Below are 14,361 nucleotides of genomic sequence, written 5' to 3'. Positions count from 1 at the left end.
CACATTCTAATAAGTTATAAGGCTTTATTAAATATTTCACAGTACACAATTTAAATACTTGTTAGTTACCATTCTTTCAAATAAATACACATTTTGAAATGGTGCATAAATAATAAATAATTAGATAAAAAAGCATTAACAGTGCATCATGTTAATCAGCAAAATAAATACATGGTGTTCACCAGATAGCACAATAAGGCCACCTTCTGGTGAAACATGACTTTTTTAAATACACTAAGCTTTTCACTTTGTGTACTTGGTACATACAGGAAAGAGACTTTCAAAAAATCATTGCTTTTTTTAAATCAAAAAGTGCAGTGTAATGTACACTATCCACATTTTCCTCTTAAGAGGGTCAATCTAGACTGCCAGTTTCTTTGGTAGGTTTTTAACTCTGGCGATCAACATTTCCTTGGATGTCACCAATGTTGAAGGAGCGGAAGCGTTTGGCGGTCTCCAGGCACATTTCCACCGGCTTGTTGTTTTGCTCTGCTGTGCTGATGTACCAGTTGGGTTGAGCGACAGACATGAGGGTGCTGATGTTCACCCCGGTGTCCTGTTTGTAGAAGAGAAATCGCACCATGTCGCTGTCTGAGCTGATGTTCAACAGACTATTTTCCTCCAATGTCTGAGGTGTGAAAAGATAGAAGAATGTCAGAAGGTTGACTATCACTCCAGACAAAATTACTAGCTCAAAAAGTAAATTCATGTACAAATGTGCTGTTTTTCTTTCAGGCCGTATTGGAACTATTTCCCTTTATTATTACAAAGGCAGTGATCTTTATGTGAGATTTATATAATAATTCATGAGTTTTACCTCCAGATGCAAGGTTGGACTGTCACCATCCTTGCGGCATGACAGGTACAGATTTTGGCCCCTGATGCCCAGAGCCACAGTTCTGCCCCCAATGGTGGACGCAGGGTGCAAAAAGGTCGACATGTTCAGGAAAACTGAGGAGAGAACACAAGATACAGGTTCACTTTGATGAAAGCGGAACAACCATGTCACCTTCTGTCATGCAGGAGGAACATGTACAGCAGCAATAAGACAAGGCATCAAGCAGGTTAATGATTTATACATTTCAAGTTAACATTTGTATACAATAAAATCAGTTACACCAGTCCAGTGAAGCTGCTGCTTAATATTTCCGTTACATTGCAAAGGGAAGTGGGTAATGGTTCTCCACCTTGTGACCTCCTTTTAAAGGCTTAAAGTAAGACGATTAGTTAGGAACACTATCTCTATATATAAAATAGAGAAGGATTATCTTACTTTCCAATCAAACTGTCACAAGTAATCACCTTTTCTGGAATCAGCGCCTCCCTGCAGCGTCACTGCATGGAGCTCCATGCTGTTTTGGACCATAACTAAGCTCCTCTTCTCGCCGTCGGTTATGTTTTGCTGCTGTTCTTCGTCCGTCCGTGTGATCTGAGCTGGTGGAGCAGAGGCACACTCGAACACAATTTGCTCTGTGGGGAAGGAAAAGTTACACACTTGATTAGTTATGTTGCGGTTGTGATCTCATTGTGAACGAGAAATAACTGCCAGAGTTGTTATTTTCCTGTTTTAAAAAGACATTCATGAATAATGTACTGCTGCTGCTTAGCATACATTATATCATACACTACAGTATGCATGTACAGACTTTAAATACAGCTATAGATAAACTCAGTGTTGGATGTCCCACTATTATAAGTGAGTTAAAAGAGCAAATAAGTGAAACAAAGTTTGTATGGATGTGGGTGTTCAAGTTATTTAAAAATGATAAACATTGTGTGTAAAGGCCAACAAGATGTCAGATGTTCACTCCATGAATGAATTAGATGACAGCATTTCTGTTTTTATATATACAGATTCACTGTGGGTAGCGCAAATGTAAACCTCTATGCTAACAGAGAAAAAAAGCCCACACATTTTGTTAAGGGATACCGTGAAATAAAGCCAGCTTTATTACCTTCCACTATGCTATCCATGATGAAGTTGAGGAGGTTTTCATCTCTGAATTCAGTGTTCAACGTTGATTCTGAGCCCTTCATCCTCTCCATGGCGATGATGAGGTGGACCACTTTCCTCATTGTCAGGGGATGATGGGTAATCTCAAAGTCCAGCCCCGACTGCACATCGGAGCTCCACATCTGGCTCATGTTGCATTTCATCTCGAATTCCATCTTTTTTTCTGATTGAAGATCAGGAGGACAAAGAGATTTTTAGATGTCACCTAATCACACCGCATAATTAACATGTTTACATTACATGTTTACAGCTTCATTTTACCAGTTTTATCTAATATTCTGTATCTTAAATTGGATTATTTACCCATTCACTTCCTTGTTTAGCTAGTACACCTATATCAACACTTGTACTGTTTTAGCAGTTTGTTACACTAGGTATTTTAAAGAGAGTATCAAACAAAGAAAGCAAAGCAAATATCCTGTTTAAAATCTTCTCAAGATTGAAAGAGAAAAATATGCCAAGAAAAGCCATTTACCTGTTAAGGTCAATATAGAAGTTGTTTTAGTGTATGGTTAAGATCCCAGCAGTTGCCTGTTGTTGGTGTTCTGTCTGCCTGTGCTGATCTTCAGGCTTTATACACTGTCAAGGTAATTCCCCTCCGCATAAGGAAGTGGGATGGTCTCTCTATGCGCTCACTGTGACATGTGTGATGAAATACTGTACTTGTACACCTACTGCGTACACACACTACTCAGACTTAGTGTGATTGTGACACACACACATTGAGCTATAAGCTTGATAACACATGTTGAATAAGAAATCAGAGTGGTAATACGTTCTAACATTTAGTACATCATTTAATGCAGTAATAATAACAAGTGTGTTGTCTATTAAAGAATATTTTTATGTTTCAATTCTGGAAAACAAACATCTCACCAGCTAACCCCCCTACCAATTGTTATTCAAATACATTTCATTGAAGTTTACTGCATGTTTTTTTAGGTTGTAAATTGGACTCAAACACCAATGAATCACATTGAATAAAAAACTGCCAAGTAGAACTGCCAAACATGCAACATCTAAAGCTTGAAAAACAGATTCAACAATAAAATAGAGTTATCATGGGTTCACATTCATTAAGAAGAAAATACATCTTGGTGTTTTCTCTCAATCAAATTACACACAAGACTGAAAAACAAATCTTTTCTTTTTATAAACAATATTTGTCGTCAAATCATGTATAAATACAACGCCATATGCATACATCAAATGTAACTGTAATCCCCCTGCCCCCCACCCTTCATGTTATGACCTGTCCTATTTGTGATGTGTGTGAGCCATTTCCTTGTCCGTGTGTTTTTGTCTTTTGAAAATGTTTAATAAAATATAAATGTTAAAAAAATAAACAATATTTGGGTTTTCATGTTGAAAACAATATGAAGGAAGCATCCTCCACCGCTCTGCTGACCCTGTGCAAGAAGATACATTTTTATTAGTCAAAACTGCGTAAAAGTGTTTTGGAAATACCATAAAATACAGAAAGCCTTCTGTAAATATGGTACAGTTCATTATGCAAAGTGAGACTTTCTTCTCTGCTATGACCTAATCTTACACGTATTTGAGCAGGGTTTTGTGGTCCTTTTGATGTGAACAAATATTCCACCAGCCATAGTAGACTTGCTTATTGTTTAGAGTTACATAACAGCGGCTCAATCTCACATTTCATCACTTCCCTGTTGTGATGCAAGGGGAAGCTGCGTCACCCACGGCTCCCAGGCTGGATTCAACCAGAGTGAACCCATACTGCTGGAGGAGTGAAATGGTAGTTATATCAAATACTGAGTGTATAGGAAAACTACAGTCAAGTCCAAGCCAAACCAATTTTAGTTTATGCGCCCAAGGTGTCTTTATATTTCAAAGTGTGTAGGCGTAATAACAAACCTCATTCCACCAAGTGTGAAGAGTATAATTGTTCTCATGATTGTATATGGTTTGTACGCTAAAACATTTTTCATGAATTATACACTATTAAAGGTTGTGGTGACAAAATTGGCAATTTCAACAACGTCAGTGTTAATAATATATGCCCCGTCTACAATCTTCGTGCAGCTAAGCGCTAATTGGCTAAGCTTCAAAATGTATTTCTAATCTGCTGCTCCAAGCTCTCACAAAAAAACCTGGAGTTTATTTGAATATTTATTCCATTAAGATAATTTTTTTAAAATCTGTTCATTTTAAACGTTTCTTTTACATCATGATTTGTAAGTCTTATTTAAAACACGGAAAATGTGCATCAGGTTCAGAACAAATGCTGGTGCCCCTTTTTGAACACAGCTTCACAATTTGCTTCAAAGTTTGAGTTAATAATTGCCCCAAGTTAGATGCATAAGAATTCCTATGTGGAGATGTCTTTTAAAATAAATGATCATGTCTTTGGTTTTACATATAGGTTAAGTTGTAGATAGGATGTCAAACAACCACCTTGCCTTCTGGACAATGATGAATGGAGTCCAGAGCGTACCCTTTCTCTTCATAGTAAAATGTACTTTTAAGTTTAAGACATTGGGGGAACAGAAGAAAGCTGGGAAATTAAGGAATGCCTTGTTTTGATGTTTGATTATCCAATTGAGACCGATCGGAGGAAAAGTAGTGGAAATATTTGATTTGTCTGGAGTTGTGTGTGTGTGGGTGTGCGTGCGTGTGTGTGTGTGTGTGTGTGTGTGTGTGTGTGTGTGTGTGTGTGTGTGTGTGTGTGTGTGTGTGTGTGTGTGTGTGTGTGTGTGTGTGTGTGTGGTGGTTGAATCACAGTCATGTTGTTGCTCTTACGCTGTGTGAATCACTCCTATATTGCTGCTGACTAATGATCGAACTGGAGTTGCCAGCGGAAAATAAGCAGAAGTAGAAATTACTTTTTTAAATATAGAAATATGCTAAACTACAAGAATTAGCCAACAATTTAGCCCATGGTGGTGGTGGGGTTATGGTATGGGCAGGTGTATGTTATGGACGACGAACACAGGCCACTCGATTCACAACATTACCCTAACCCTACCCCTACCCCTCACACCAGATACTGACTGGTTTTCGGACCCCCCCAGACCCCCCCAATAAAGCAAAACTGCACGTTTCAGAGTGGCCTTTTATTGTGGCCAGCCTAAGGCACACCTGTGCAATAATCATGCTGTCTAATCAGCATCTTGATATGCCACACCTGTGAGGTGGGATGGATTATCTCGGCAAAGGCGAAGTGCTCACTATCACAGATTTTTTCAGATTTGTGAACAATATTTGAGAGAAATGGTTATTTTGTGTATATAGAAAATGTTTTAGATTTTGAGTTCATCTCATGACAAATGAGAGCAAAAACAGAAATGTTGCGTTTATATATTTGTTCAGTGTATGTACTCTGTTTTTCTAATAGTAGGTTTCTACATTGGATTCGCCCAGCCTAGTGTCATCAAAAGGGAGTTTCATGAGATCAGTAATCATATACTTTATTGGTATATCCATAGTTTTAATTCTTTCATATCACTTGTTCATGATGATGAGTAACATCCGGAAGAACCAGTTTAACGGATACATTTCCCAGTGATGTAAGAGAAGAGGAGCTAAGATTTGGGATTACTCAAGTGAATAACGCATTTACGTAAAACGGCGTAATCTCAGTTCCTTGTCCATGTGTGTAAATTACAAACCAGCCGCAACCTGCAGCAATAAACCAAAAGTGGATGTTTCATCTCCATGGGCCATTATTGTTACCATCTGGTTTAACTGGCTTTCATGTGAGTAAAGTACTGCTACCAACAATTGTACACACCAATGAGTAAAGAGAAAGGAAAAAGGCTAGTATTCTTTGTCATTTTAAGCAGGGGAAAGTTAAATTTTTTTCGATTATATATCTCAAATGAGTTGTTTAAAATGATATTAAGCTTATCAATAACAAGACAGAAACTTATGGAGGCCTGAAATTGGATACAACAATTAATAATACATAAAGGTCAATTAGAATACAGATTTTTGAAATACTGAAGATTTTTACTTTTTAAGTGTATAAGTCCTCAGAGGAAATGAAATCCATCACAAAGGTCCATAGAGAAATATAACTCAAGTTTATTAATAACTTTCTTCATCATCAAAACTCATTAAGACAGAAATTATAAAACAGTATTTACATCTTGTTTCTCTGTTGTTGTTTTTTTGAAGTTACAGCATGCCAGAGAGAATGAAGGACACCGCGATCATTTCCCCCTAAACACCAGTCGCTCCATTCACTCTGTTCCCAAATTCAGATCATGACAAATACAAAAAAGAAGATTGTAGTTAACCACAATTACTGACACTGTTCTGAGGTAAAAAAAGATGAAAGAAAATAGATCCACAAGCTTTCACACATATCAACAAACACACATAATTAACCCCAACCAATTACAATTTAAAACGGGCACAATCTTAGCCACAAAAATCTACAAAATTAATACAAAGTCGTGAGAACTGGGAGTGTTCATGTCAAAAATAATTCAGGAATGAAATCAAAGTACAGTCGTTCAAAGATAGTAAAGGCAACAGAACGGTGAGCCACAGAGATGCTTAAGCTTCTTGCTTTTGTGCTGACAAGACATTTAAAAAACAAACAAAACAAAGAGCCGTGTCATGTTAAGGAGTCAGCAGTGATTATGAAAGCCTGGTCAGTAACATTATTGCGACAGGAACTATGAGACAGCAACTTTGGCACATTTTTGTCTTTTTGGGAAAAATACTGCTTTCCATGCTAAAGTGCTTTCATTTTTAGATCACAGAACAGTCCGGGCTTTCCAGTCCCAAAATTAGGGAATTAAATTAATGTGGAGTTCTTGTTTTTAAAACATTCTAAGTCAGAGCCGGGCATTCAGAAGAAACTCCACATGGTTGAAATAAACATCAGTACCTTTCAAAATAAAGTGTGTTTTTTGTCAAGTAGATTTTGCTTGTATGTCTATATATGATAAAAGGGGGCTATTTTGTTCGTATTTATATAGCAATAAATGCCTTTAGTGCCCCATTTGTGACCTCAGTTGCCATACATTTCTAAATGGTTGTGTCAAAAAGGTTTTTTTTTCACATGTCACTAAGCAGGTTTCTTTAAAGGTATTATCATGAGCTCATAGACAGTCTGCCCCATATTATGCAATGTTTCCCGAGGGAGAAACCCATCTTTAAATATTTCCACATGGCGCACCAGAAACTACTACACCCATATAGTGAGTGGAAGTGTTGGATTAACACCTTGGCTTGGTGCCAGGCAAACATTTAAAGATTAAGAAGAGACACAATGATCATTTTCAAGATCACAACAAATATATTTTGGTTTAAATTGTACAGATTATATCTGGATAACAGATTAATTCCAACAGATGTTGACCCTTTATAAAATCTAAGCTTTAGTGATATATATTCATAGGTAAGCACGCCTTCTGACCTTTAAACTGAGTTTTAGTATAGTCTAACACAGGGGTTCCCAACCTTTTTTCCCAAGAGCCCCCCCCAATTAACTCCTGTTGGAAGTTTCTATTAAAGAAAAAATTATATATTTCTGTCTTTTTATGCCTTTAATAGCTACTAACTTGAATTTTTATTGAAGTTAATTCATCAATAATTTTATAATTTATTGTAATGTAGAGACAAGGATTTTAGCGAGAATCATTTATTACGTTCCAATTATATATACAATTTTTTTTTGAAAAAAAAGGGTCTAAATATGATATTTGGCCTCAAATAATCTGATGCCTGGCGCCCCCCCTGCGATCTTTGGCGAAGGGGGGCGCGCCCCCCAGGTTGGGAACCACTGGTCTAACAGACATAGAGTTGTCAGGGGTGAAAGTCATTCTAGATAATAATAAACCAAATTTGACTTAATTATTTAAGTACATTGTACATGGATTTTCCTTATTCAATCAATATGAACTAAACATAAGACACACCAACAAAAAGATCATGAGGTCACAAAATAGTTGACTAGTTAAAAAGCACAACTAATTTGAATACTACAATCATTAGTGCATAGAAAAGGGGCATTTTGGCTATTGCTCTTATTCATATTTAATAACAGAATGTAATTGTTGCCCTCTTTGCCAACTGGGTTTAATTTAACCAATAATGTCGCTAAAAATCCAGTCTGCTGTGAATTTAGTGTTGTCGAACTCCACATTGAAATATGATAAGCCTAATTGTGAACATTTTCGAGTTAAAATAAAAATAAATTGGACATACCTTTCTGTATTAGAGGATAAGGTAAACTGGACACCACACTAAAACTGAAGTCCATAACAGATTTCCGAGTTAAGGTTAAATAATCTGCTTGTGTCTTATTCAAACTAATGTTCCCGGCAAAGTCAATATCTACTCAAATAAATGGTTGGTATGAGCCCAGGACAGCAACGACCCACAATGCACCATAAAACAACTTGTCTAATTATTCTTCATAAAGCTGCTCGTGTCTTTGGCAGAAAGTCGTCCAAAACACATGACATTAAGACAAAGTTCAACTATCATGGCTACTTCCGGAAACTGGCTGCCATCTTCAAATTCTATACATGTGTTCGTTTGAAAGGTCAAATCTTTAGATATAATGTATGGTGGTTTCAGAAAAATATGTCTTGTGTGGTGCATCAGCAGAGTAGCCTGAAATGTACTGACTCAAATTACAGTAAGTTACTTTTCTTGGTCTTTTTGTTTTTTACACTTGTGACAAACTACCCTAAATGAGAAAACCTGAAAAAAAGGAAGGCAATTCATTTGAAAACATAATTAGATTTCTCCTTTTGTGTCAGGGTTTTTGTTTCAGATCCACACTGAACATGATATTGTCATCTGCAGAAGAGGAAGAGAGAATTTCACATAATTTTTTGCTGTTAGGGAAACAGATGATGTTGACCACCAAAAAAAAGTCCAACTTCACAAACTTTAAAGGTCCCCTATTATACAATCTTTTTAGCAATATATTATAGGTCTCAGATAAATACAAAACATGTCTATGAAGTGTGCATCGTAGCATCCCATAAACCCCTCTGTTTCAGCCCTGTTTCAAAAGTGCTGATTCTGTGTCTGTAGCTTTAAATGCTAATGAGCTGCTGCTGGCCACGCCCCTCTGAGAGATGATTAGTTTTAAAAAACACAAAGGTGCTCTATTCAGGTGATAACGTGGGGGGTTACCTTGTGTGGTTATTGACTAATGGTTGTCCAACCCAAAACACATTGTGACATCACAACGTAGCCAAATCTGATCAGCTCACATTCAGACTATTTATATTTATAGTACTATATAGTATATAGTATATTGTATTTATATGGATGAGGACAAAAAGAGAGCGAATATTTTTCTCCTGAAACTTTCCGAGTCTCTTAACACACATGTATAGGAGACATGGAAAAGTGGATTTTGCAAAATAGGTGACCTTCAAAGTGGACCCACTTCCCTTCAGCATGTATTGTCTACTCCTTCTCCTGATGTCCTACATTTCCCAGGATTCCTTTAACAACATTTAGTATTGCTGATGGGAACTTGTTGGATTCACCTGTGATTAATATGGGATAAACAAAACATGTATCTGCTTAGGAAAATAAAAAAGTTTCATTTGGCTGCATTGCATTCTGGTATATGTAGTTCACACAACCACAGATGTCTGGTTGTGTGAATGCTGAACATCAGGGAATAAGAAGACTAGAAAGCAGCCCTTTCTCTTTGGTTTTAAAATCAAAAAAAGATTTATGGTTAATTTTTCATGTTTTATGTCACTAAAAAAATCTTGAAATCAATCAAAGAAAAATCTGTCACAAGACACAACATTTATGAGTTTTAGGAAAGACCTTTCCTTTAAAATCTCCTCAGAAAGTACAGTAAAATACAACTGGAGTGTGTGCAGTTCTGTGAAAAACAGGCATTGTGAAAACCAAAAGAAATATACAATATTGTTTCCCGTACTTCTGAACAAATGTGGGTGATGTCGAGGCTGAGTGGTGTGTTTACCTACAGAAATACAAACATCAATAAATGTTAAGGTCTGCTGTTCAGCGTGACCACCCTTCCCCAGATCTGATTTACAAAAAAGGGAAACCCATACATAACCACTGAAGAAATATTCACCATGTAAAATCTCACATTGAGGCAAACATTTAAATCCAATTTCTCGTCCCCCCATTATTGACAATAATATATGTACACACACATTGAACTCAATAAATAAAGTCTCAGATTTTGTAAAGTATTTTCTAGTCAGAATGTGATCACGCTTCCCTCTTTTGGTTTCAGTTCCCACCAAGTCTGGTGACACACACACACACACACACACACACACACACACACACACACACACACACACACACACACACACACACACACACACACACACACACACACACACACACACACACACACACACACACACACACACACACACACACACACACACACACACACACACACACACACACACACACACACACACACACACACACACACACACACACACACACACACACACACACACTCTTATAAAGTCTCAAAGTGCTCTCAAACATCTACCACCTTATACCTTATTGAAATCTTCGGTGAATCTAAAGACTAAAACAAACAATGCACAGAGAGGCTGTTTGCAAGCGAGGGAGGGGCGAGGGGGGGGGCACAGTTAACGTACCCTACACATTCAATTCAACACATTCAAAATAATCATATTGATTGTCTTAATCACAATACGCTGCTAAATCTCTTAACAACTCTGGCATATAAAGGCTCTCAGCTACTTCCTGCTTCTACCGAGGACACAAGAAGAAGAAAAAAAGAATTATATAGAAATACACCCAAAGACCCTCCCCCACAAAAAACAGTCTTGTGTGTCCGTCTCGCACGTTGTTTGTCAATAAATATCTCACTCTAAATGTCTACGGAACATATATTACTTTGAACTGCGCTGACATGCTCGGGTCGTCTTTGTCTTCTAGCTGTACGGATGCTGAGGAGGGGGATGCAGGATGCTACACATGTAAGTCGGCAAGGGGAAGGGTGAGGAGGAGGGTGGAGTCTCCCTGAGTCTCTGATTAGGGACAGTGAATGGGAAGCAAGACACACACACGTTTAAAAACACACACAGATCGGCGATGCTGCTGAATGAAGGGCCAAAAGAGGGAGGGGCTTTTGGATTTAGCAGGTCCTTCAGATGTTTGACACACACACACACACACACACACACACACACACACACACACACACACACACACACACACACACACACACACACACACACACACACACACACACACACACACACACACACACACACACACACACACACACACACACACACACACACACACACACACACACACACACACACACACACACACACACACACACACACACACACACACACACACACACACACACACACGATTGAGTAGTGCATGCGTGCAAACTAGGGGCGTAGAGGGGGTGGGGGGCTGTGGTGGTTGGCTGTGTGCGGTGAGTTCTGCTCGTTGAGAAGGAGGAGCGTGGTCTCGTCCGGCCCGTTCTCTGTCGGGGGGGAGTCCCCTCCCAGGTCCGTGATGGTGGTGTTGGCCGTGGCGGGGGGGGTGGTCTGATCCATCCGAATGGACTCGTGGCCGCTCTCCGGGGACTGGGGGGTGCTGTCCAGACGGGACGTCATCAGGCCGTTCTGGTACTGGGACCGTGTGATCTGAAGTAGAGAGGGGGGGGGTCAGAACTGAAGAGTGGTGTAGAAACATTTGTGTGTGGCCCCTGGTCCAATGACATTTCAATAGCTTACTTACTACTTGGCTATTGCATCGAACTGCTTCCAACGAACAAGCGTCAGTTCAGATGAAAACATGTAGAAAGCTTCTGGTTACACTACAGGAAATATTCTGTCATCAATGATAGTGCTGTTAGTTTATTGCTGTTAGCAATTTCCGTGAATTGGCAATGTATTGCCATAGTGAGATGGAACGGAAATAAAGCCTGTATTGAAAAGGAAGTTTTAGGAAAAAACTATCAACTCCAACTACTTCCTGGCCTCAATCATATGCTTTAAATTGCTTGCTAAGTTGGCGCTCCTCGATCAGAATGCTGTGAACTCTGATTCAAAGGAATAGTTTGAAATTTGGGGAGAAACAGATGATTTGCTTTTTTGCTAGCTAATGGTTTTGGCTTATTGACAGCTAATGTAATTTCAGGATTCTTGCTTTTTAAAGTTTGTTTCTTCATGGTTGAATGCACTTATTGTAAGTCGCTGTTGATAAAAGCATCAGCTAAGTGATATGGAATGAAATTAGTAGGATAAGATCAATACCAGTCCTATGTCATACAGCTTTATACTTCAGGGACAGATATGATCTTTATATCCAACACTTGGGTACAAGAAGAAGAAAGCAGATGTTCCAAATTGTTGTCCTTTAAAGATGATATGAACATTGCCATAACAATGTATGCCAGTAAAGTACACTCCATATTCTAACACAGTTCACACAAGCAAGCAATAACTGATTCGGTGTTTTGCAGGTCAATAGATATTTAGGCATTTATTTTAAAATTGTCTATATTTAGTTATACAAATTAGTTTATTTAGGCCTCTTTAGCACTTTTTTAAAAGAATTTTTTAACATATATCTGGTTGCTTTAACACCATTTAGGATGACTGAGAATACAATTAGCACTGTACATGCCGATTGGCCATGAATTTGCTGTGGGTAAGTACCGACTTTACCAGGGCAGTTGCTAAAACGGCCAAGACAGACCGCTGGTGCGAGAACAGAACATTTTCCGCACTAGGATTTTCTATGATTGTGGTATAAAAACTCACTCTATAAAATGGAGGATGTTTTCGTACCTTTACTTTATCCAATTTACAAATACTCTATTAGGTGGTAAAATGACCAACCTTGACAAACTGCAGGTCTGTGAGCGCTCGGACGTAGAAGTCGGGCGTGTACTGCTGCGATGGGAGGCTGCTGTTGAGCTGGCTGTTGCTGCCGCTGATGGAGAGCGACTCCGTGCGGTCCGCTCCGCTCAGAGAGGATGTGCGGTTCAACCCGCTGATGTGGGACGGAGAACGGAACTCTGCAAACACACACACACACACACACACACACACACACACACACACACACACACACACACACACACACACAGAAAGAAAGGTTATCGAGGTCTTCAAATAATCCGGATTGAGCGATAAAGGTCCGTTACGGCCGCCTTGCACACACTGAAAAACTCAAACATTGACTTGAAATGAAATGTATTATGTCAACAGCTTTCACATAACTGTATTAGGTTAGATGAAAGCAATAATGTGAAGTTGAAATAAAAACAACTCGGTTCAACCTGCTATTATTGCGTTCAACTAACCTAATACAGTTATGTTACATTTGTTGACAGAAAACATTTAATTAAAGTCAACGTTTCAATTTTTTCCGTGTAGATACATTAAACAGGAGACGATGTTTATCACTACAGAAAGCTGTGGTGTTGGCTTTAGTGCATCAAAGCCATTCATGAATTAATGGCTCCATGATGCAACTCAAAGAAAGACCTAGAGAGAACAAGAGGCAGTCCAGGCTTTAAGGCAGGTTCATATTAATGGTATGGATACATCATTAGAGACAAACAAGGTATAATAAATGCATGTATGAAATTAATTGTGTGAGAGCAAAAGAGATGGAAGGGGAAAAAAGAAAGGTTCATGTTCAGTTATTTCAGACAAACTCATGACCATCTGTAATAGACATACCCTTTGTTTCACTATCACAACAGCAAACTGGTGCTTCTCTCGTGCAAAGGCAGTGACACACACACATTTTCCAATAACATACCAAGCAATTACTCAGTCTATGTTTATAATCATATATCTTACACCAACCAAACCTGTCATTGACTCACACGGTTATTGGAAAGTATCTTAATTGAATATTGGGCAGCGCAGGATGCAAACTTACATGGTTTATTGACAGAGGGGGAAATTAAATGCATTAAACACTGTAATCCATCAAAAGTAGATTCACTTAATTCAGGTTAGGACAAGAATGTCAAGTCACAACATGTACAAGATACAATGTAATACTTTTAAACTTTTACTACCCACAGTTTCGCCCTGCAACATGTATAACTCTCCTGTATTACCAACATGTATGTTCATGTAGATTATTGAAAAGGTAACATTTAACTTGACCATGGATTCATTTGCCCCACTGTACATCTAAATGAATTCCAAGTTTTTATTTTAATATCACAATTCTCCATTTTGTGGGTTAAATACTGTTAAAATAGTAGATTTCTATTTGGATTCCAAACAGATGGTAGTGCTTTCAGCAGGTTAAGGCTTTCCCAGAAGACTTCTAAGTAATCAGTAATGACCGTTTATTGATAATAGAATGACATAGAATGA

General features: G+C 38.3%; 2 protein-coding genes across 2 annotated transcripts in view; both read right to left on the bottom strand.

The window, feature by feature from the left end:
* Positions 1–27: 27 nt before the first annotated feature.
* LOC117452565 (interleukin-1 beta-like) lies at positions 28–2,573 on the bottom strand. The gene is made up of 5 exons (XM_034091275.1): positions 2,490–2,573; positions 1,956–2,177; positions 1,303–1,470; positions 818–951; positions 28–628 (listed from the first exon to the last, which is right to left on the bottom strand). Exons 2-5 carry the CDS (start codon positions 2,167–2,169, stop codon positions 389–391), a joined length of 756 nt encoding a protein of 251 aa, XP_033947166.1. The 5' UTR covers positions 2,170–2,177; positions 2,490–2,573; the 3' UTR covers positions 28–388.
* An 8,745-nt stretch (positions 2,574–11,318) lies between these two features.
* The window catches only part of LOC117452496 (metal transporter CNNM4), a 59,610-nt gene continuing 56,567 nt past the window's right edge, over positions 11,319–14,361 (bottom strand). Inside the window, 2 exon segments of the mRNA XM_034091176.2 lie at positions 11,319–11,658; positions 12,859–13,037. Coding sequence (XP_033947067.1) covers positions 11,398–11,658; positions 12,859–13,037 — 440 coding nt within the window. The 3' untranslated portion in view covers positions 11,319–11,397.

The sequence above is a fragment of the Pseudochaenichthys georgianus genome, chromosome 9 (genome assembly GCF_902827115.2).
Source record: "Pseudochaenichthys georgianus chromosome 9, fPseGeo1.2, whole genome shotgun sequence".
Classification (NCBI taxonomy): Eukaryota; Metazoa; Chordata; class Actinopteri; order Perciformes; family Channichthyidae; genus Pseudochaenichthys; species Pseudochaenichthys georgianus.
The sequence above is the reverse complement of the archived record's forward strand: the minus strand, read 5'-3'. Positions and strand labels throughout refer to the sequence as shown.